At 36.2% G+C, this 25,706-nt stretch overlaps 1 protein-coding gene across 1 annotated transcript; it reads left to right on the top strand.

Annotated features, from left to right (window-relative positions):
* Window positions 1-317: 317 nt before the first annotated feature.
* Window positions 318-22,344, top strand: LOC133737863 (uncharacterized). Its single transcript, XM_062165341.1, has 3 exons — window positions 318-327; window positions 474-584; window positions 21,548-22,344. The coding sequence occupies exons 1-3, from the start codon at window positions 318-320 to the stop codon at window positions 22,342-22,344; spliced, it is 918 nt and encodes a 305-aa protein (XP_062021325.1).
* Window positions 22,345-25,706: the final 3,362 nt, after the last annotated feature.

Genomic DNA, 25,706 nt, shown 5'->3' with positions numbered 1-25,706 from the left:
GACAGTAGGGCTTTCAGAGGCTGGATTGAGACAGATAACCCTTGGACAAATGATGACGAGACTGATAATGGTAATTTACTGAATATTATCTTTTATCTTATGCTTTCTAGTATTAACTGTGGTTTTAGTCCTTAGTAAAGATTTTATTGATTAGCTGAAGTAATTTTAGATGTGAAAGTCATTATTTATAATTTATTGTGGAATGCATATGCTATATATATTATGAGAGACATCAGAAACCAATGAAGACAATAGGCTTGCATTTTAAATGACAGAGCTAAATTTTTTCGGATCTTCCCATTTATTGAATGTAGGTCATGGTTTATGGTACATGTAGCAAACAAATTCTGAATGTAAAACTGCCTCAGTGGTTCTGTGTTCGTTTCTCTCAATGAAAAATTTCTTATTGGAGTAAATAACTGATTTTTAATCATGTTGTTCAGAGATTGACTCTGTTAACTTCTGATCTGCAGATGAGATAACATATGTGAAACTTCTACTGAACCCTGAACGTTACACTGGCTATGCTGGTCCATCAGCAAGAAGGATATGGGATGCTGTTTATTCTGAAAATTGCCCAAATTGTGAGTCGAAACTTTTGGTAGATCTACTTGGTTGATCTAAATTTACACTCAAATGTACACTTTTCCAAATTTCACTCTAAATTTCACTTGAATGTACACTTCTCCACACTAGGATCTATGCTTTCATAAAGTAATTAATCAGAGGATTTCAATATCAATTTGCCTGAACTTTCATATCAGTAAGTGTAGTCCTAAGTCTCATGCTCATCCTCCCTCTCTTCACTTATCTATGTAGATAGAAAACGGACACATATCTGGAGGAAGATCCCTGCAAAGCTTTTCTTGAAGTAGAGGAAGAAAAGTACCTTGTATTATCTTGTAAACTCTTGTATAAGAGCTTCATTTCTTTTGTAACATTCATGAGAAAAATCAAAATGTAACATTCCCTTTTCAATATGTTTAATTCCTTTTTGTACAGCTTTTATTAAAAAAAAAAAAAAATCTGGCATTGCATATTTGCATGCCAGATTTTTTTTTATTCATAAATAAAATTTTGCGACGGCAATTTCACCGTCGCAAAGCTTTGGTAGCCGTCGGTGGCGTCGCTATAGGTATTTGCGACGGCATTTTTCAGTCGCAAAATGATTGCGACGGCAACGTCTTGCCGTCGCTAATAAGCTTGCGACGGTGCATTAGCCGTCGCTAATATCAATGGCGACGCCCCCAACAACATCGGCGCAATTGCCGTCGCCATTGGTCTTTCGCGACGGCAATTTCACTTTCCGCGACGGCACTGCGCCGTGGCAATTTGAATTTTTTTTTGTAGTGTTATTTTCTTCTTCAATCAAAGTCTTATTTGTCTAATTTTATGGAGATTAGTCACCCTTCCCTCCAATAGATTTTTATTACCCTCCAATAGATTTTTATTACCCCCTAATAAAACTCAATAAATTTTTATTGCCTCCCCCCCCCCCCCCCCCCCAAAAAAAAGTCATCGGAGATTTCATAGGTCACTGGAGACTTTTATTGCCTCCCAATAAATGTTTGGAAAATTCGACAATGTGTTAACGTATGACATGCATACAATTGCCTTAAAAGTGGTAAAATGAGTCCTCAAAATAGTAATATAGTCTTCAAAGTGGTAACATGAGACCTTAAAGTGGTAAATTTTCTTAGTTACCACATGAGTCCTCAAATAGTAATATTAGTCCTCAAAGTGGTAACATGAGTCCTTAAAGTGGTAAATTTTCTTAGTTTACCATATGAGTCCTCAAAATAGTAATATTAGTCCTCAAAGTGGTAACATGAGTCCTTAAAGTGGTAAAAATAGTTGATGTATGAGAAATGTTAACATACCATAGCTTTACCCTAAATGTTTATTGGGGGTAATAAAAGTTTATTGGGATGCATTAAAAGTCTCGGTGACCTATGAGATCTCCGACGACCTCTTTTGCGACCTCCGGCAAGATTTTCAGAGAAGTCTGGCGGTTGCTCACGAGATTTTCGCGGTCGACTACCGGTGATCGGACTCCGTCAAAGGCTCATATGGCTTCTCTCTCTTCCATTTTCTCTTTCTATGTGACAAAGAAGTGAGGGCAAAATAGTCTAAAAAAAACAAAAAATAAAAAAACTTAATTGGTTATTAGGGAACAACTTATAAGAGATATTATGGATAAGTGGGAAAAAAAAAAGTGAGTGGTGTAAGGGGGAAAAAATCCCTAAAATTAGTGTAAAGGAACAAAACCCTCAAAGTTGTATAAGTGATGCACCTATGTAAACAATAAACTTCGAATCAAATATTTTATAAAGGGGACACACACACACACACATACAATTTTTGGGATTTGTTTAAATCACTATTAGAATTTTTATTTGTCATACCATAATAGGGTCACAGAGCATAAAAGAAGAAAAGCAAGAATAAAAAAGACTAATTTCATTCATGACCTCAAAATGTCAAAGTTACAGAATATAAAGCTCAACAGCAAAAAGTTACACTCGTTGGATGCACAACAAGTGTCCCAATCCTAGTGATACTTATCCTAAGGTTGTTCTGGAAAAAAGCTAGTAGAAAGTTGGCAGAAAATAGCCGTTATTGGTGGAGGTGATTGTGTTGAGATGTGGGTTGGTAAGGATGGGCCTGAGGATGATAAGAGTGGCCTTATCAACTCCATCCCCCTTAACATTGGGCTTGTCCTTAGGCCTTAAATTCTGGGAAGCGATTCATAATTGAATGTGCTTCCTCCCAGGTTGCGTCCTCTGTTGGCAGCCCAGCCCATTGGACCAGCCATTTAGTCACTGGTTTGTTGTTCTTTTTCTCGACTACCATATCAAGAACCTTTGAAGGAGTCAAGAGAACAACTCCGTCATCACCAAATGGTGGCAGGGTTTGGGAGGTCTGAGTGTGATCGCCAATTTTCTTTTTCAAGAGGGAGACGTGAAAAACTGGGTGTAATTTGCACTCAGCTAGAAGGAGGAGCCGGTAGGCTACTGGACCGATTCTTGCCGAAATCTGAAAGGGGCCATAGAAGCGAAGGGAAAGCTATTGTGAAGGGCGCTTACAGATGGATTTCTGGCGAGAGGGATGAAGTTTCAAGTATACCCAATCGCCCACCTCAAAGTTTCTCTCTGTGCGACCTTTGTTTGCAACTTGCTTCATCCTATTCTTGGCATTGTTCATGTGGAGCTTTAAGGAATCAAGCTTGATCACGGCCTTGTAATGCCAAGTCAATAGCATGTACAGTTGTGGTTCTAGGAAGGTAACGTTGAATGGAGGGATGAGGTATGCCATAGACCGCTTGGAAATGTGTCAATTGAATTGTGGAATGGAAAATGGTGTTATACCACCACTCTACCCAGTGGAGCAAGCTTGATCAAGAAGTGGGTTTTTCAGCTATAAAGCAGCGCAAGTAATGTTCTAGAGAGCGATTCACAACCTGAGTTTGGCCATCGGATTGGGGGTGATAAGCTGAACTCCGGCATAATTTGGTACCTTGAAGCTTGAAGAGGGCCTCCCAGAAGTTACTAGTAAAGATTGGGTCACGGTCACTGACAATGGAGCATGGTAAGCCATGGAGGCGGAAGATCTCCCTCGTGAAAGCATCAGCAATAGCCGCCGCCGTGTATAGGTGAGAGACAGCCATGAAGTGGCCGTATTTTGATAAGTGGTCCACAACCACCATGATCATGTTTTTACCATTGGAGCTAGGGAAACCATTTATAAAGTCCATGGAGATGTCTACCCAAATGTGTTCTGGTACCGGTAATGGCTTAGTAAGTCCTGGAGGTTTCAGAGTTTCATACTTTTGGAGCTAACATTGATCACAGGCCGCCATGAATAGTTTAACATCTTTTCTCATTCCAGGCTAGGCAAAGTTGTGACTAAGGCGTTTCAATGTTCTCAAGTATCCAGAATGGCCAACTTCCAGGGAAGAGTGAAACTCAAAGAGAGCCTTGAAATGCCAATCAAAAGTCTCCGGGATAAATTAAGATGCGATCTTTGTAGTAAAGTCTGCCGTTGGAAAAGGTGAAACCTTTCTTTGTTGCTTGACCTTGCTGTATAGCCAATATGATCGATTGGGTTGATGGATCTTGATTGCAGGCTATGTCAATGGCCTTGATGTTGTCAAATAGAGGGCTAGAGACTGCTTGGATGGCGAGGAATTCATCTTTGTGAGGAATTCATCTCTGTGAGATAAAGCATCAGGGACTATATATATTCAAGCTGCTGGCTCTGTACTGGATCCTATAGTTGTAGCCCATAAGTTTTAAGAGCCACTTATGTTGAGATGGGGTGGTAATCTTTTTGGTCCATCATGTGCTTCAGGGTTTGATGATCTGTGAAAATAGTGAAGGGTCTACCAAGGATATAATGGCGCCATTTCTTGACAGCATACAAAATGGCAAAATCTCTTTGTCAACACCACATGCATCTGTTGGTCTACCAAGGATATAATGGCGCCATTTCTTGTCTAAGCCGACATGGCCTGGTTCCTTGGTGATAAGGCTTTGTTGAGGAAACAAATGGGATGGCGAAGCTGTGAAAGGACTGCACCGATGCCAACACCACATGCATCTGTTGGATCATAATTCATATACATATTTGTGCCCTAAAACATGGAGATTACTTGTTCTAAAGTCCAATTTAATGCTGACTAATCCAATTCCATTATTCCCCTAATCTTGTATTTTTACTTAACCTTTGTGTTTATTTATATATATTTATTATGTTTTCCTTATCATGCTAGGAAATGATGGAGAAGTATGGAAATGAACTAAAAAGTCAACCTTAGCACATTTTCTTACTCCGGCTAGGAGAAAGCGAGCTAGACAAGGAATGAGGGTCGGTAGCCTGATAAAAAAAACTCCAAATGAGTTGAAATTTTCCAGATCCATTCTAGACATCCTAAGGATCATTTCTTATGAAGAGTTCAAGAGTTAGTTCGGAGTGGAAGGCCTTCAAAAGATTGGTCCAAGTTTATGACTAAAAGACGAAAACGGCAAAACCGAACCTGTACGGATTCCGCCAGCATTTCCGGCCAAACTAAAGTGACTAAGCTCTGAAATTTTATCACAATGATCTACACTTATCGAGGAACATTTCATATGAAGAAGTCGAAGGCCAATTCCAAAGTCTCGGTGAAGATTCAATTGAATGAAGCTTAGGAAGCAAAAAATGAATCCTAGTTGATCAAATAAGGGTAACTTGGCCGAGAATCCATTTTGGACGGATTTGTTGTGCATTTTTGGAATGGTTATGCTGCTGCAATTCTCAAGGGGATTTCTAGAAGAATCCTACAAGATTATGACAAGATTAATCCATCATATTATCATTTAGATAATAAGCGTGGTGCATAGGGTTGTCTCCATCCTTGTCATTGACTTTGGTGACCCAAAACCACCCCAACACTCTTCAAATTCATGATTCCCATGCACAATAAAGAGAGCTAGTTGCTCCTCTCTTCTTCTAAGTCATCTTTTTCTACTCTACACTCTAATAGCTCATCATTACTTCCCTTTTTTTTACTCAATCTCTTCCATACTTTTTCCCCTTGTTTTTAGGATCTATTACCACTCTCATACCGCACCTTCATGCTTCTTACAATGCTTGAGCTGCTCCTTTTGCTTCCATTCATCATTTTACTCCTCACTCTCTTCTCTATATAAGCATCCCTTCATCACACTCTTAAGGCATCACTCATTCCACCCAATTACATCTTTTTTTCTCTCTATCTCCACAACAAAACCTTCATCTCCACCTCCCAAAATCCAAACCCATAATATCCATACTCCCCTTACTACTCCATCTCCTCCATCACCACCACCACAACTACCATCTTCCACCACCATAAACTCTATCATTACCACCATAAACTTCATCACTACCACTCAAAATTAGCCAAAGAAGCATCATATCTTCATCACCGTTCCATTCATCATCAACATCAACAAGTTCATAATTCATTCATTCCACCATCAAGGAGGATCTAAGGGCATTGAAGGAGGAAAACCATGGAGGAGCTAGTCATCAATTTGGCAAGCTTCAACTAGTTCATTCTTTCCTTAACTCTTTAATTTACTTTGATGTATATTATAAATTTGATGTTAATTTGTATGATTATGAGTGAGTAGTTACTTTGTTGGGGTTAGGGTTGAAAGCCCTAGCCAATCTTGTATGGATTGATGCTATAATATGATGTGATGCAAATGTCTTTAACATGCCTACATGCTAGTTCAAGAGTTGAATGCATATGCTTAGACCTTACCACTTTGAGTATGTGTGTTTGCCATATCATGATATAATGTTTAGAGATTGGTAACCTTTGAATGTTAAAGCATGAAAGCACACTAGGTGTGCATGTAGGGGTTGTGAATTACAATCACTTAGAGATTAGCTTGGTTGGTTTGCATGATTTCTTCATCTCCAAACTTTATGTACTTAGGGTAATGCACTAGATACCTAACCGGATTGAAATACATGACTTAAGTAGTTGCTTGATATCACAAAATGAGCATGTCCCTTGTCATACCCAAGAGGGATGTAAGGAGAGAAATTGGTTAATTAATTTAGCATCATTCATATAGAAATACATCAATACTTGCAAGGGAGGTTAGTGGTAGATAATCTAAATCCTAACTTTCATCCATTTGATCACTAGTTTAGTTTAGAGTAATTTAGTTTACATTTGAGCATCTAGTTGTCTTCAATTCAAAATTATCTTCAAAAACCAAAATCAAATCACTACTCCATCTTGCACATACTCACCATGAGCCTAGATTTCCTTGTGAATTTAGGTTTGTGATTGTACATTTGTATATTCTAGCTCTCCTTAGGTTCACACCCTAGCTAGTAAAAGAAACCCGATCCTCGTGGGTTCGACAACCTTTCTTAAATCTCTATACTATTACTTGTACCTCTTATACTTGAGGGTAGCTATTTGGCTAACAGCATCTGTTTCAATTGTGAATTCTTTATCAAAATCTGGAAGGGCAAGGACAGGGGCTATTGTAACAGCTTCTTTGAGTTTTGTGAAGGCCTCCTCTGCTTGTGTAGTCCAAATGAAGTTATCATTCTTCAGCATCTCTGTAAGTGGGCTTGCTATTATACCATAGTGTCTAATGAACCTTCGGTAGTAACAAGTGAGCCCAAGAAAGCCCCTTAGAGCTTTGAGAGATTTCGGTTTGGGCTATCGAGAGACACCTTTTTGGGACATCGAGAGACACCTTTTTGGGACATTGAGAGACACCTTGAACCTTGTCCGGGTCCATTGTAACGCCTTGTGCTGAGATTAAGTGGCCCAAGTAATGTACTGAGGTTTGAGCAATGGAACACTTCTCTAATTTCAGTTTCAATGTGTGGTTGCGTAGGACCTCAAGCACCTGTCTTACATGAGTAATATGGGAATCCAAGTCCTTGCTATACACAAGAATGTCATCAAAGAAAACAAATACAAATTTGCGCAAATAAGAGCAAAAAATGTCATTCATCAAGGCTTGAAAAGTATAGGGAGCATTGGAAAGACCAGAGGGCATTATTGCAAACTCGTAGTGGCCTTCGTAAGCACGGATATATGTTTTATGAATGTCCTCCTTACTCATTGTATTTGGTGGTACCCCGAGCGAAGATCAAGCTTCGTGAAAAAGGTGCTTCCATGCAGTTCGTCCAATAGTTCATCCACTATTGGAATCGCAAAGCGATCCTTTATAGTAACGGCATTCAATGATCTATAGTCAACACAAAATCGCCATGTACATTTTTTTTTCTTGACTAATAGGACTGGAGAGGAAAATGGACTTGTGCTTGGTCTGATGATTCCTTGTGCTAGCATGTCTTGAATCTGGGCCTTAGTTTTATTCTTTTTTGGAATGGGCATATCTATATGGTTTCACGTTCACTGGGCTAGTATAAGGCAGCAATGGGATCTTATGATCGTAGGCCCGTTTAGGGGGAAGGCCAGAAGGCTTGGCAAAGAGATCTTGAAACTGTAGCAAAAGGGACTGAATTTCTCTAGGTTGTGGGGTAGGGTCCGATGCGGATATTGGCAACAGACTTGGCTTGGGCTCCCAATGCTTTTCAGGAATGAGACCCATAAGAGCCTTATCATCAATACAACGTTGCCTTGAGCTAATACCTCGGAGAATGTGTTGTTTGCCATTAACGGAAAAGACCATTACTTTGTCAAGGAAGTGCCAACCAATATACCCAAGAGTGTCCAACCATTGTGCTCCAAGCACCAAATCGCAACCCGTGACAGGTAGTAGTAAAAAGGATGATGTAGAGGTATAATCTTGAATCTTTACAGTAATGTTGTGAGCAATACCTTTCAGGGAGATGGTGTGACCCGAAGCATATGTGAATAGTGGTGCTGGGTGGGGTGTAATAGGCAAGCCTAGTAGCTCCACAACAGAGGGTTTAGGAAGTTCATTGCCGCACCACAATCCACAAATACCTTGATGGAGAAACCGGCTATTGTACTAGGAAGGATTGTTGAAGGGAGGTTAGCTAAGAAGCTACGTGGGTTTGGAAAGAAGCTTGATTAGCTTGGAAGGAGGCTATGGTGGACAGAAGGGTATCGGTTTGAGCTTGCAGCTGGGTCACTGACGAGTAAAGGTCAGTGGTGCCGCTAGAGCTGACGGAGGAGGTGGATGATGATATAGCCGAAACGACCAGTGGCACGGAAGTCATTGGTTGAGACGGCGTCGCAGTCTGCAGGCCACGAATGGTCATGGCTGTTGATACCAGATAAGAGGATCACAGAGCATAAAAGAAGAAAAGCAAGAATTCAAAAAAGACTAATTTCATTCATGACCTCAAAATGTCAAAGTTACAGAATATAAAGCTCAACAGCAAAATGTTACACTCAGTGGATGCACGGCAAATGTCCAAATCCTAATGATACTTATCCTAAGGTTGTTTTGGAAAAAAGCTAGTAGAAAGTTGGCAGAAAATAGCCGTTACTGGTGGAGGTGATTGTGTTGAGATGTGGGCGGGTAAGGATGGGCCTGAGGATGATAAGGGTGGCCTTATCATACCACCTCTGTTTTGGCACGCCACTAATCCATTGAGTTGGTTTCGTTTTTGGCCAGTTGTACTCCTTCTTATAGTAGATTTGAAAATCAGCAAGCTAACTTCCAGATCTGATTATCTGGCGACACAAACTTCCCCTTTCGGCTTGCTCAGCTTTTAATTTAGACATATTTAATTTTGATGTAGTTATAGGCTTTATGTTGTAATTTCTTTTCCTCTTCAAACAAAATAAAAAAGGCCTCATAAGTTTATTGTTCGAGTTGATTTGACACATCACTAATCCATCGGTTGGTTTCATCTTAGGGGGGTGTATTGTATATGGAATTAATGGAACTTTTAAAGAAATCTATGGAATTTAAAAGTCTGGGTGTATTCAATATAGACTTTTAACAGTCCATGAAAGTTTTGAGGTATTCAATTAGGATTTTTAAAGACTTCATGAATTCCACCAAAATCTAGGGGTATTCAATTAGGACTTTTAAAAATGAATAAAAGTACAGAGGTATTCAAAATATTATTCATACTTACGGAATTAGAAAATCATGGATAATCATGGACATTCTAGTGTTAACTATATATACCAAACTCCAATAATTTTCCAGCTCCAGACCAAAGATTTGAAAAAGTCTATCAAAGTTTCCTCTTAAAAAAAAAAAAAAAAAAGGTCTATCAAAGTTCTTCTCTCTATGCACGAAGAAGTTGGTCCTTCATCATCTCTCTTTCTTAATTTTTTTATTTTTTCTCTAATCTTTTATGATATCAACGTTTTTTGATACCCAACATGTTCATTGTAGTTCTTGAATGTGATTTTTTTTTTTTAGGGCAATCAATGGATATAAGCTCCACCACATTTGGAGGAGGTACAGTAAAGAACTGCATAAAAAACTGTCCATTTTTAGCCTCTTGTGCTAAAGTATGAGCTACTATGTTTGCTGCTCGGCGCACATGGTGAACCTGCGCAAAAGATGCTAGCTGCAGGGCCTCTCGAAGGTCACTTAAGAGGTAGCCCAGCTCTGAATGATTAAGGGAATCATGCGCCACAGCTTGTACCAAGTCTTGACAATCAGTTTTTCAATTGTGATACTTTGAACCCTAATAGCAATAAAAATGATTTATGAAACCCTAAAACCTAAATATTGTGGTCTACCCCTAAGACCTTGAATAGTGTTGCTATGACATACTAAATTTTATCTTATTAATTAATTATTCTCATTAATTTGAATTTATATTATGGTTCAAAGAAAGGTTGAACAATTGAATTTCAATTGATTGATTTTAGATCAAGACATTGACCAATATTTGCTACAATATATGTTAATCGGCGAAAACAAAATTGATGAGAATAATTAACCATAAACATCAAGTGATCTATATTGCATATTTATGTTGTTGGGAGATTAGGAATGAGAACAAACTCGCTAGACAGACTAACGATCATTCATTTGAGTCCATTTCTATTAGAAGATACTTGAGCATTGAAGAGACAACGAGTTATTATCTTGTTTTGTATTTGGGCTGCATTTGTTTTGTTATTTTGTTTTTATATTTTGTACATGCTAGGAAATTTGTAGAAGTCCATAATAAAGTATATAGATTTTCATGAATCAATAAAAGTCTGTTGCTAAAATCAATGGTTTTAAGAAATTCATAACAGACTATCAACTTTTTAAAGAGTCTGTGGACTTTTTAAAAAGTCTGTCATTTAAAAAAAGTCTGCACAAATCCAAATACAATACACCCCCCACGTTCCTATGGTAGTAGTTTTCCCATTTGATCGACAATGATCCGTGTAGACTATCTAGAATAAGAACAAGAGTAGTATATATAGAAATGTACATCGATCAATGATATAATTTAACTTAATAATTATGTTAACCTAGCTATCAGCGACAGTGTGAGACTATAATTTACTTCACGAATAATACGCCGAATGTGCGGATAAAATCAAACGTTATCGTATAAATTTTGCAATTGTAGTCAAATCAAACTCAATAATGGAGAGTAAATCATTCTCAATAATGGTGGGAGTCATTAAATTTCAACCAAACAGACCTACTCCTTCACAAAGCTGTCCATTCACTTTCGAGGAGATGGGAGTAGTAAATAACGTACAAACGATATTTTTGGATGTACGTAGACCTAGCTTAGTTTGTGCATGTTCGTCCTTCCACTTTAAATATCATCGATCTGAAACCACAAGTGGAGCCGAGTCGATCATCAAGTGGAAACTGAGTCGATCATTATGAAGACTAGTAACTGATTGGGGGTGAGGACTGAGGGTCGTCACTCGTCAGCTAGCCATATTCGGTACAGCGCGCTGGTAGTTGTTGTCTTGATATAAATAGAAACATTTAACAATCAGAGCCAACCCTATTAGGATGAAACTGAAAGGAGCAGCCATCGTCGATCTAGACCCCCTGAACTGAGTTCAAACAATATCCAATGGACAGTGAGACCCTTTAATCGTTTTTGTCGTGCTTGCAGCAGCCTCGACTTTTCGTTTTCGATATCCTTTCAGTTCCTGCTTTTAACCCAGAAATCTCAAACACGTTTCTTACTGGAGATGCAAAATATCAGACCTCAACTTTATTTGGAAGTGCAAATTAACATTCTTTTTTCCACTGATCACTATCACACGTTTTAGCTAATGAGGATGGCATGAGGACAGTTCCATACATATATGATCAAGTCAACCAATATCAGGTCCCCGCATAATTAATAGACCGGGACAGTTGTATTTAGGGTTTTGGGGTATTGGCCAGATTACAACTTAATATGGTCTCTGTTCTGGTTACTTTTGGATCCTGGACTTATGATCTTGATTATTTTCATCAACAGGTGAAACTTTCCTTTTAAGTTTACATGCATGTATATCAAATTGATCGAGTCAAACCTAACCGCCGCTTATATTCAAAATCAAGGTGATCGATGAGGAGTTGGAATTGAGGTAATTAGTGACGAGGGTAACCGTATACATGAGAATCATTTCCATTTTTGGCACGAAGCTGACAATAGAATATGATTTGTATATATCGCTATACTCATGGAACTAGATTACAATCTAATCAATACAGATGAATGAGATGACGATGACCATATATACAAACCTTGTTTCCGGAGAGAGGCCGGATTGGGGTAGTGTTATGGTGATTTTTAAGACTATTAGTAAATGTGCTAGTTCCATGCTCGCTTTGATCATTTGATCTGAGAAGCTGAGTTTGTTATATATCATACTTACATCTTCCTAGTTAATTATGTATACCATCGTATTGCGGGGTTCCGCAATTATATATTCCTGGGTCCTGTAATAATTAATTTTCATCATGAACTGGGACATGATTTGTCGGGAAGAGTTTCAGCCGCCCACTACTGATCGATGAGCAGCTTAAAGTATCACTCAAAAGTGAGTCAAGTGTCATATAAAAAGTCTTGGCAGTTACTTCTCTAAATATTTTCTAAAGAGAGGAAAAAAAAAAAAACTAATTAATGGGTATAGGAGGCCTCTCAATATTAATACAAAAAAGAAAATCCGAAAGCGAGGGTTTCTAATATTGTAAAGATGTTTAATTCCCGAATTGGAGATATAAGAATTATAATTTTATGTTTTGCAAGTATACTTTGAGAAAGAGAGAAACCCCACCGAGAGAGTATTCAATGCATGACTGACATGCATTTGCACTAATATGAATGGACGGTTAGATAACAATAAGTACATTTTTTTGTTATTAAAAAAAAGGTTGCCTATAAATACCAACAGTTGATATCTGCTGGATATACTTATTCACTTGCACCATCAGTGCATAGAAGAATTTTTCAACCCTACTACCAAGCCAGAGAAAGAGCTAGAGGGCCAAAAATAGATTAAATTTTTGTTGGAGTTCATGGAAAATATTAACGACGTACTTATAAAAAGCAAATAACAACCACAACAAGATAAGATATGGTTGAATATAATTAGTTTGATGATTACTCTTAGAAGAAATTAAAAGCCACTCCAACCAATGGTGCGAAGATTAGGTGCTTGAAAAGTAAGAAGATATAATTGATCAATTCGGATATTAACACATGCAAACTAGGACCTATTAGTTAACCAAGTTGCATGTATATGCAATTAGTTTTCTGAAATCTTTAACAACTTGGGCCTGCTTGAAAGTGACTGAAGTGTAAGATATCTTTATTGGACATATCATGTATTGTAACGATACTAAGGAAACCAATTAGTCAATGATTAAATAGTTGAGAATATAATAATGATTATCCGGGGGTTACGATATATTGTTTATGTGATATAATATATTGGTCGGAGACTTAACAAATAAAGGATTTATGTAATCCTAAAGATATGTTATTAAGGTTACTTGGTCGTAAAGTTGTGTCTTATTGTATCCTCGATGGGTTAGGACTTTAAGACATATGACCATATAAATACAGGGTCCCTAGGCTCACAGTCATATACGCTAAAACATTCTGCCCCATTAAGATATAGCATAAGGAGACTGGAGAGACTAGAAGATTTTGTATTCTACGACGACATCAACCGAAGCAATGGCATCCGGACAAGGTTAGTATGCTATTTGGTTAATCAAAACTTATGGTATAATGTGTTTCTATGTGTGCATATGTATAAGGATAATTCAGAATAAAGACTACATGTGGTATCAGAGCGGGTCATATGCATCTAGAAATCGTGAAGGTTGTTTTGATTAAATCTTAGGTTTTCAAAATTGAACATTTCAATTTTAATTTTAATTTTTGCTTGATCTTGTTTTAAAAACAAAAGAAGAAGAAAAAAAAGAAAAAAGAAAAAAGGAAAAGGTCAGAACCCAATAAACAAAACAATGTCGTTTTCTTTTTCTTTGTAAGAGAATTTCTCTCTCTTCCCTGCGCGGACGACAAGCAACGGGAGAAAAGCTTCTTTTTCCTCCATTTTTGCAATTTTCAAGCTTCTTTTCATGGAATTAGAAACCAAATTGATGCGAATCCTTCTGGGTTTTTACTACTCGTTGCATCACGATTCTATTGAGGTATGTTTAGAATCTTATGGTTTAATCTTTTGTGAATTCCCAAAATTTGGAGTTTCTAGAGTTGGTGAGTTTTTTTTCAAATTCGGGTAACCTTGATTCATCGTTTGCTTATGGGTAGTTGTTTATATTGTTTCTTGATGCTTATTGCATGCTTGATTGCAAAGAATTGAGGATTTTGTGCAGATTAAAGAATATATATATATATATAGGACTAATTTCAGTTTACCCCCCTGAGGTTAGGGGTCGTCATCATGTTAGTCCCTCTAGTTTCAATTTAATCATGTTAGTCCTTGTACTCTCAAATTTCATCATCCGTGTCCAATTTCTACTATTCCGTCCAATTTGGACCGTTAAGTCTGACTTTTGAGGGCTAAAATGGTCATTTCAAGACAAAAAAAAAAACTAAAAAAAAAAAAAAGATTTTTTTTTTTTTTTTTGCATTTTTTTTCTGTTTTTTTTTTTGAATTTTTTTTTTCTTGTTTTTTTTTTCTTTTTCTTCGCTTATTATTATTATTATTTTTTTTATAATTTTGTCTTCAACCTATACACCACAAGTTATAATAGGTTTATAAAAACAAAAAAAAATACTCTAGGTGGTTAAAAAGCCGCTCGCTGGTCTACGATATTTGTGATATATCTCCGATAAAGCGAAGAATTTTAGGATATATCTGTAAAATATAATAGGTTTATAAAGTGAAGAATTTTAAGATATCCTCACTACTAGAGAAAACCCATTCAGAGACAAATTTATTTTGTCTCTAATAGCTGAGAATTCGTCCCCCAAAAAAATTTGAGACGGAACCGTTTTGTGGCTAAAGTCGTCTCCTAAAGCTCGTCCTAAATTGTTTAAGGCAACGACCGATAAATTCCGTCTCCTAATGTATTTGGAGAAGAAATAAAAATTGTCCCCTATTCAATGAAATTTCATCCCCCATTCTCATTGAGCATTGAGAGAATGGAGGGAAAATAAAATAAATTGGCGCCAATTAGACAAATAGGGGACGAAACTCACTCCGTCTCTTTTTATTCAAATTAATTTTTTTTTTTTCAAATTTAATGGCGCCAATCGGACAAATAGGGGACGAAACACACTCCGTCTTCTTTTAATTTTTTAATTTTATATTTTAAATTTAATGGTGCCAATCAGACTAATAGGGGACGAAACTCACTTCGTCTCCTTTTATTCTCAAATTTTAAATTATTTTTAAATTAAATTTTTATTTTTATTTTTAATAAATTATTGAATTATATTAGACAACAAATCTAATGGTTGTCGCCAATTATATAAATAGAATTTGTTTTTACCAAAAATTTGAATTTATTAGTAATAAGCAGAGCCTAACATCAACTCTTTTTTCAAATCCAACAAACATTAACAAATTGAGCACTTTCATAATATGCTTCACAAGTCTTCAACTATAAATAATATCTGTAACAAATTAAGATCAATAATGCAGACGGCTTTTGATGGAGAACCAGAGGCATATGGACTATCCTTGAACATGTGTCTGATTAGTATACCTGCACCAAAAGCTTTAATCATAAAAATACCGCTGACTCCAAGAAAATTCATGAAACTGAGGAAATGAAAATATATGTTGGACCTTGATAAAAGAATATTGAAAGGAGTAAACAGGATTTCATAAGGAAACATCAAAGAAAGCAATCATAATGTTGTACAGAAATGGATTCATGATGAGCATAAAACATTATTTAATAAGTGCAAAATATCAAATTAAACAAAAGTTAGTTTTTAGTACCAAAACCACACACTGAATGCTTACCAACTAATCAAAGCAAAAATACACACAAGATATCAATGGTTTAACTTGAGTTTGACAATTAAAGACAAGCAAACAAACATGAGATAAAACATGTGATCAGACCAACAGGCCCAAATAAGAGTGGAAATCTTCTCAAACCGAATTTAATTAGGTGGGGAGTATTCCCTTCCCTTCAAGGGAAATCCAAGTGAGGAGTGGAATTCAGGTGAGGGGAAATCTTCTCAAACCGAATTTAGGTGAGGAGTATTCCCTTCGAAGGAAATCCAAGTGAGGAGTGGAATTCAGGTGAGGGGAAATCTTCTCAAACCGAATTTAGGTGAGGAGTATTCCCTTCAAAGGAAATCCAAGTGAGGAGTGGAATCCAGGTGAGAAAAAATTCTCTCAAGACGAATCTGAGTGAGAAGAATTCATGATGGAGCAATTTTAGCAAAAGAAAAAAAAATTGATGAAGCCATGTTTCAAAAAGTAACTCATTGTAGTTCAAAAACTTAATGGAACCACCTATAATGTCCAAAAAGAGATAAATGAAGTTGACATTCATATTTTTTATATGTAAATCTAATAAGCTGACATTCATATCACTAATGATTGAAGAACTCGATCACGCTTGTTGAGGTCGGATTATCTAGAAACTCAAATCTTCGTTGCGCATTGGCTGAATTAAATGTCCAAGTAAATTTTAATTAAAGATAAATTATATATGATAAATATAAGAGCTAAAGTCATTTTTCCACCCTTAACTTTATTCCAGGTCTAGCGTTCGAACCCCCAGGTCTAGCGTTCGAATCCCAGGTCCATCCCGTGGTCAGCAGATTTGAGGGATCCTTTGGATTCGTGCGTCTGCGGTGCAGTGGATTAGTCTGGCTTTGCCTGGCTTTCGCCGCAATGTCGGTGCAGGTGTCCTGGCGCTGGGATACCACTGCATGGGTGTGTGAGTTACTAACAGCTAACTAGCTACCTGATCAAAAAAAAAAAAAAACTTTATTCCTAAAATCATTTGTGCCCCTAAACTTCTAATATGAACGCTTGTGCCCTTGTACTTCTCCAATGTGATTGATTATAGCCAATCCTTAACTAATCGATCAATTTCTTCATATAGTGTTGGCCACTCAAACTAGATTTTGGCCTTCAATCATGGTGGTAAAATGACTTTAACTCTAAATATAATTATAAAAAAAATAAATAAATACCATACATATGATTATCATAAATTTTGTTTACGTAAATACCCCTTATACATATACTATATGAACCACATTAATTTAGAAGGGTAAATAAGTAAAATTAGAGATTAGAGATAATAAGAAATTAAAATAATTTTTTTTTAAATATGATCTTCTATTCCTCTCTAGGGTTTTTTCCTCTTCTTTTGGATTCTAAAGCCGAGAGCTTCTTCTTGGTCAATAATATCATAGATTTTTTTATATGTAAATATAATAAGCTAACGTTCATATCACTAAAAGAAAACGTAAGTAAGACAAAAATTCTTTTATTAACTATTGCTAAACCAGCCAAAAAAAACTTCAGTAAAACAAAAGTATTGCCAATAGAATTGGGGGCAAAAAATTTCGCCCCTATTTCTTTTCGTCTAAATTTTAAAAGTCATCATAATTCTCCGCTTAAATTTTTACCAATTATTTACAAAATAAAAAAATATAGGAGACCAAATTAAATCTCATCCCCAATTAAATTTTGGGACAAATATTTTTCGTCCCCAATTGAAATTTATTTGTCTCTAACAGCGTTGAATGAACAATTCGGAAGACCAAAACTTTTAGAGACAAAATTAAAAAATTTGTCCCTAATTATGTGTTTGGGGGACGAAAAATTGCTCCGTCCCAAAAGATTTTGTCTCTAAATGGGTTTTCTCTAGTAGTGCCTCAATAAAGTGAAGAAATATCTATAAAATATGATTAAAAAAATAAATACAGATATTTCTTCACTTTATTGGGGATATATCCTAAAATTCTTCGCTTTATCGGAGATGTTCCACAAATATCGTAGACCAGCGAGCGAAGAATTTTAGAATATATCCCCAATAAAGTGAAGAAATATCTGTATTTATTTTTTTAATCATATTTTACAAATATTTCTTCACTTTATTGGGGATATATCCTATTATTCTTCACTTTATAAACCTATTATATTTTATAGATATATTTTACAAATATATCCTAAAATTTTTCACTTTATCGGAGATATATCACAAATATCGTAGACTAGCGAGCGACTTTTTAACCACCTAGAGTATTTTTTTTTTTTTTTTATAAACCTATTATAACTTGTGGTGTATAGGTTGAAGAAAAAATTTATAAAAATAAAAAATAAAAAAATAAAAAAGAAACACCTAGAGTATTTTTTGTTTGTGTTTTTATAAACCTATTATAACTTGTGGTATATCTCCGATAAAGCGAAGAATGTTAGGATATATCCCCAATAAAGTGAAGAAATATCTGTATTTATTTTTTTAATCATATTTTACAGATATTTCTTCACTTTGTTGGGGATATATCCTATTATTCTTCACTTTATAAACCTATTATATTTTATAAATATATTTTACAGATATATCCTAAAATTTTTCGCTTTATCGGAGATATATCACAAATATCGTAGACCAGCGAGCGGCTTTTTAACCACCTAGAGTATTTTTTTTTTGTTTTTATAAACCTATTATAACTTGTGGTGTATAGGTTGAAGACAAAATTATAAAATAATAATAATAATAATAATAAGTGAAGAAAAAGAAAAAAAAACAAGAAAATAAAAAAAATGAAAAAAAAAAATGCAAAAAAAAAAAAAAAAACGAATTTTTTTTTTTTTTTAGTTTTTTTTTTTGTCTTGAAATGACCATTTTAGCCCTCAAAAGTCAGACTTAACGGTCCAAATTGGACGGAATAGTAGAAATTGGACACGGATGATGAAATTTGAGAGTACAGGGACTAACATGATTAAATTGAAACTAGAGGGACTAACATGATGACGACCTCTAACCTCAAGGGGGTAAACTGAAATTAGTCTATATATATATATATATATATTTTTTTTTTTTTCGTTTATTTTGGAAGTGATGAACTATTGCCTGCTGTGATTGTACAATTGGTGTGAAGACCTTTATGTCTATACGAACTAAAGAACACTAACCATGCAGGTACGTAACAAAAACAAACCTCATAAACCGTATAAAGAACCAGTTTAAATTTTCTTACATAAAGCTGGTTGAGTTTTGTTAGACCATGAGTCCATATCAAGAAAAGAAATTAAACAATTGACCTTGGTCAAAAGTTTAAGTATGCTTGGGACCATAAAGAATTTGGTCGATTTGTGGTTTTAACGATTATGATTGATAAATAGAGCCTTGGAATTTGTTTATTTGATTATACGTTAAAATCAGCATGCTGGGGTACTTTTAGGGTGCAATAAAGCGATGTCTCCTTACATCTTGGTTGTGAGAAAGACATCTTCACAGACATGCATTCTAATAATACCTGCGGTATGTGTTAGCCAAATAGCCACCCTCAAGTATAAGGGGTACAAGTAATAGTATAGGGATTTAAGAAAGGTTGTCGAACCCACGAGGATTGGATTCCTTTCACTAGCTAGGGTGTGAACCTAAGGAGAGCTAGAATATACAAATGTACAATCACAAACCTAAATTTACAAGGAAATCTAGGCTTATGGTGAGTATGTGCATTGTGGTGATAGTGAAATTGTTTTTGGTTTTTGAAGATAGTTTTGAATTGAAAACAATTAGCTCAAATGTAAACTAAATTACTCTAAACTAAAATAGTGATATAATGGATGAAGTTAGGGGTTGGATTGTCTACCACTAACCTCCCTTGCAAATATTGAAGTTCAAATACAAGTGATGCTATTCTAATTTCCCAATTACCCTCTTTGCATCCGGACAAGACTACAAAGGCTTAAACTCCTTTAATGTTATTAATTCCAACCGGATAAGTCTAGAATTAACTACCTAAGAACAATTCCTATTACCGGTTAAGTCTCAATTCATTGTTCCTAGATGCATAAAGCTTTGAGTTTAGATAATCATGCAAGCAAACCAATCCTAGATCTAGGTGATTTTAACTCACAGCCTTCACATGCACATAGAGGATGCTATCATGCTATTAATGTTCAAGTTAACTACTCCCTAAACATTTTTTCATGAGATGACAAACACAACACATTCAAAATAGTTAAGTTTGACTGAATGCATTCACTTCTTGAATTAGCATATGAAGATGAAAATCATAAATAACATCAAATGCAAATTAAAACATCAATTCATACAAGTTTGGCTAGGGCTTTCAACCCTAGCCCCAACAAAGTACTACTCACTCATAATTACATATACTAACTTCATAATCAAATTAAACACCAAAATATAATCTAGAGTAAAAGGGATAGAGTTGGCTTAGTGGTGTGTCGGATGGTCCCCAAGCTCACGTCTTGGTGGTGATGGTGGTGGTGGTGATTCCCTCTCCTTCTTGCTCTTGAAGATTTGATGATAAAAGATAGTGAAGCTTGTATTATGTATTGTGTGAATAGGTGGACTAGATGGAGAAAATGATGATAGAAAAGAGAGTGGAGAAATGATGTAGTAGTGATGGTGTTAATGGAGGTAGAGGATAAGAAATGGTGATGGTGATGGTGATGGAGGAGATAGAGTAGTATGGATAGTATGAGTTTGGATTTTGGGAGGTGGAGATGGAGGTTTTGTGAAGGAGATGAAGAGAGAAAGAAGATGTAATGGATGAAGGAATTGGTGATTTTCTTCTTTGTTGTAGCCTCTATTTATAGGCTACCAAGCAAAACTATTTGGCTTTAAACAAATGATGATGGGTTAGGTTTGAGCATTTAAACATTGATGGAATTTGTTAGGTTTGAATATTTAAACACTAATGGAATTTGTTAGGTTTGAGTCACTTTCTACTCATTTTTCCTTCAATTAATTCTCCACCAAGACTTCAGATTTTTCCCATGACTTCTTCATATGAAATGATCCACCATGAGTGTAGATCATTGTGTCAAATTTTCAGAATTTATTTCCATGCCATTGGGCCGAAATCGCTGCTGGACTCCTTACAGGTCCAGTTTTCCAGTTTTGCTTCTGCATAAAATTGGGCTGACTGTTTGAAGGCCTTCCACTTCTATTTGGCTCTTGCACTCTTCATAAGAAATGTTTCTTAGGATGTCTAGAATGGATCTGGAAGGTTTCAGCTCATTTGAAGTTCATTTGGTCAGGTGGTCGCTCCTTGTTCCTTGCTTGGCTTGGTTTCTCCTAGCCGGAGTAGGAAAATGTGTAAAGTTGACATTTTTAGTGCATTTCCATTTTTCTCCATCATTTTCTAGCATGATAAGGAAAATATAATAAATATATATAAATAAACACAAGGTTAAGCAAAAGTACAAGATTAGGGAAATAATTAAATTGGATTAGTCAACATTAAATTTGGACTTTAGAACAAGTAATTTCCATGTTTTAGGGGACAAATATGTATATGAATTATGATCCAACAGTATGAAAAGAAAATAAAGACATATTGTATGGCATCTTTGGGATCAAATATAATATGTAAACTAAAGAAAAATGGGGTTTGAACAATTATACTTGTTTTATTGTTCTTGATTTAAGCATGTTTTATATATATTTTCTCTCATGTTGTTTTACATGTTTAAATTCAGTTCCTAGCAATGTTCTCTCTATTGAACCATTATGTGGTTCAAATTTTAAGAAGTGGAAGGAGGACATAATTATTTCGCTAGGACTAGCAGATTTGGATATAGCACTTAGGACTCCCAAACCGGAGAGCGCACATACCACCGGGACAAACCAACAACGAGCTGCATATAAAAAGTGGGAGAGGTCTAACCGGTTATCTCTACTGGTAATGAAAAGATCCATGACAGAGGCCGTACGTGGTAGCATTGAGGATTGTGAGTATGTTGTTGACTATCTTGATGCTATTGGTAAGAAATATAAGGAGTCTGAGAAGGCTGAAGGGGTTGCTTTGCTATCTAAGTTTAATTCATCACAGTATGATGGCAATGGAAATATCAGAGAGTACATCATGGGTGTTTTAGAGCTAGGTGCCAAGCTTAATTCTCTAGATTTTGGCATCTCTAAGAAGGTGATGGTGGCCCACATCCTAAATACACTACCACCCTCTTTTAGTCAAATGACTGTTTCCTACAACACCCACAAAGAAAGCTGGACACCTGATGAGCTTATTTCAAATTGTGTTCAAGAGGAGGAACGTCTTTGTCGGGAGAAGGGAAAATCTGTTAATTTTGTGCAAAAAGAGAAACAAGGACATCAGCAAAAGGGAAAAAAGAAGCAGCCATATCTTGGGCTCAAGGGGGTGTGCAAAAGAAAACGCCTACGACTTCTTCGAAGCCTAGTTCTTCCAATTCTAAAGGATCTTCCAACCCAAAATCTGAACCTTTTCTCTGCTACTTCTGTAAGAAAGATGGACACATGAAGCGAGATTGCTCTCGCTACAAAAAATGGCTTGCAAAACAAGGTAACTCTTTGGTTTTCACTGTTTTTGAATCAAATAAAATTTCTGTTTTTACTATTTTTGAAACTAACTTAGTTTCCATTCCCACGAACTCCTTTTGGATCGATAGCGGCTCACCAATTCATATTACAAACTCTTTACAGGGTTACAGAACAAAGAGGAAACCAAGAAGGGATGAGCTGCAAGTGTTCGTGGGCAATGGAAACAAAGTTCAAGTGGATTTCATAGGCACTGTTAGGATAAAATTAGAGTCAGGATTTTCTTTTGATTTAAAGGATGTTGCTTTTATTCCCTCTATGAGGAGAAATTTAATTTCAGTTGTCAAACTTCGTAGAGATTCTGGTTTTACTTTTGTCATTGATGATGAAATAAAATTTTATAAAGACAATCATTTATTGGGAACTGCGCATCTTTTATATGATCATTGGTGTTTAAATTGTACTTTTTCTACAGAAACCATGCTTGTTGAAAATTCAGGTTTTAAATCTCCATCTATTTCAAAAAAGGGGCATTTTCAACAACCAAAATCTTCGTTTCTTTGGCACAAAAGACTTGGTCCTATTTCAAAAGAAAGAATTCAGCAACTTCAAAGACAAGACCTTCTTAAAGATTTAGATTTTTCGGATTTAAATATTCGTCTTGGTTGCATCAAAGGAAAATTTACCAAGTTAAGAAAGAAAGGATCCACTCGAAGTTCCCATCTTTTAGAAATTATTCATACAGATATTTGTGGTCCTTTTTCTGTCAAAACAATTTGTGGAAACCGATATTTTATTACTTTTATTGATGATTTTTCAAGATTTTGTTACCTCTATTTAATTTCGGAAAAATCACAAGCCCTTGATGTGTTCAAACAATACAAGTCTGAAGTAGAAAATAAGTTGGGCCAGAAAATTAAAGTGGTGAGATCCGATATAGGAGGAGAATATTATGGCAAATATGATGAAGCAGGGCAACATAAAGGGCCCTTCGCCCTTTTCTTGCAAGAGCACGGTATTGTTCCTCAATATACTATGCCTGGGACACCGGAGCAGAATGGAGTCGCTGAAAGGAGAAATAGAACTTTACTAAATATGGTGAGGAGCATGATAAATACTACGACTCTTCCTACCTTTTTGTGGGGAGAAGCCATGAAAACTGCCAACTTTTTCTCTAACTATGTTCCCAGCAAAGCAGTAGATTTGACTCCTTACGAGTTGTGGGAATCCAAGAAGCCTGCGTTGCATTTTTTCCGCATTTGGGGGTGTCAAGCTGAGGTTAACATCTACAATCCCGAGATTAAGAAACTTGATTCCAAAACCACTAGTGGGTATTTCGTAGGATATCCTCCGCATAGCAAAGGGTTTAGATTTTATTGCCCTACTTATTCTACTCGGATTGTAGAATCTATGAGAGCTACTTTTATTGAAGATCCTCATCTTGCACCAAGAATACCAGAATTTGTGTTGGAGGAAGAGGGAGAAGAAATACAAACAAGTGATGTTGATACACAGAATATTGTTACCATACCTTTTGCTGCCACACCTACTCAAGAGGAACCCCAAAACATGCAAGAGATGGACGTTAGTGATCATGGTCCTAATGGACCCCAAGCCATGCAAGCCATGCACGTTGGTGATGTTGTTCCTAATGCATCCTTGCACATTGATCCGCAAGTGGCAGCTGCACCACTTGTTCAAGATCTTCCTCCACCACCTCAGCCACCTATTGTTAGACAATCACAAAGAGTCAGGAGGCCAGCTATCAACACCGATGATTATTATGTCTATATGCAAGAAATTGATTTTGATTTCGGAGAAGAGAGTGACCCTACTACCTTCAAACAAGCAATTTGTAGTGCCAATTCAAATAAATGGAAAGAAGCTATGGAAGCAGAGTTAGAATCGATGAGAAATAATGAAGTGTGGGAGTTAGTAGAGTTGCCGGAAGGAAAAAGAGTTATTAGTTGTAAGTGGGTTTTTAAGACTAAGAAAAATTCTGATGGTTCAATTGAACGACATAAGGCGAGACTAGTAGCTAAGGGTTTTACTCAAAAAGAAGGTGTTGACTACAATGATACTTTTTCACCGGTGTCAACGAAGGATGCTTTTAGATATATTATGGCTTTGGTTGCTCATTATGATTTGGAATTACACCAAATGGATGTAAAGACGGCTTTTCTTAATGGGGATTTACATGAAGACATCTATATGAAGCAGCCGAAAGGTTTTGAAATCGAAGGTGCTGAAAACAAGGTATGTAGACTCAAGAAATCAATTTATGGATTAAAGCAAGCTTCTAGGAAATGGTATTTAAAATTCGATTCGGTTGTTGTGAAAGATGGTTTTGTGGAGAATGAAGTAGATGAGTGCATATATCTCAAGGTCAATGGGAGGAATTTCATCTTCTTAGTTCTCTACGTGGATGACATTCTTCTAGCAAGTAATAATTTGGATCTGATTCTTGAAACAAAGAATTTTCTGGGAAGCAGTTTTGAGATGAAAGATTTGGGAGAAGCTTCTTTTGTATTGGGCATAGAAATTAAGAGAGATAGAGCACGGAAGCTTTTGGGACTCTCTCAGTCAAATTACATTGATAGAGTCTTGAAGAGGTTCAACATGGAAGGTTGTGCAAGCATTGATGTTCCTATGGCGAAAGGAGACAGATTTAATAAAGGTCAATGTCCACAGAATTACTTAGAGAAAGAATCGATGGAGGGAAAGCCTTATGCATCGTTGATAGGGAGTGTCATGTATGCACAAGTTTGCACACGTCCAGATTTAGCTTTTGCAATTGGAATGCTCAGTAGATATCAGTCCAATCCTGGAATCATTCATTGGAATGCAGGTAAGCGACTTTTGCGATACTTGAAGAAAACTAGAGAATACATGCTCACTTATAGAAGGGTAGACAATCTGGAACTCGTTGGTTATTAGGATTCAGATTTAGGACGTGACAAAGATGAAGGAAAGTCTACATAAGGTTTTATTTTCATGTTAGCTGGAGGTGCTATTTCTTGGAGATCAATCAAACAAAAGGCGATTTGCACTTCTACTATGCAAGCTGAATTCGCAGCTTTACATGAAGCTACAGTTCATGGCATATGGCTGAAGAATTTTATTTCTCAGACTCATCTAGTGGACTCTATAGAACGCCCTATCACCATTTATTGTGATAATACATCATCTGTGTTCTTTGCCAAGAACAACAAGCGTTCTTCTAGTTCTAAGCAAATACCTTTGAAGCAGCTATTTGTTAGACAGAAGACAAGGAGTGAAGAGATAGTAGTACCTTACATAGAGACTGCAAACATGCTTGCAGATCCTCTTACTAAAGCTTTAGCA

The sequence above is a fragment of the Rosa rugosa genome, chromosome 3, assembly GCF_958449725.1.
Source record: "Rosa rugosa chromosome 3, drRosRugo1.1, whole genome shotgun sequence".
NCBI lineage: Eukaryota > Viridiplantae > Streptophyta > Magnoliopsida > Rosales > Rosaceae > Rosa > Rosa rugosa.
Note: the sequence above shows the minus strand (reverse complement) of the source record. Positions and strands in the feature narration are given on the sequence as shown.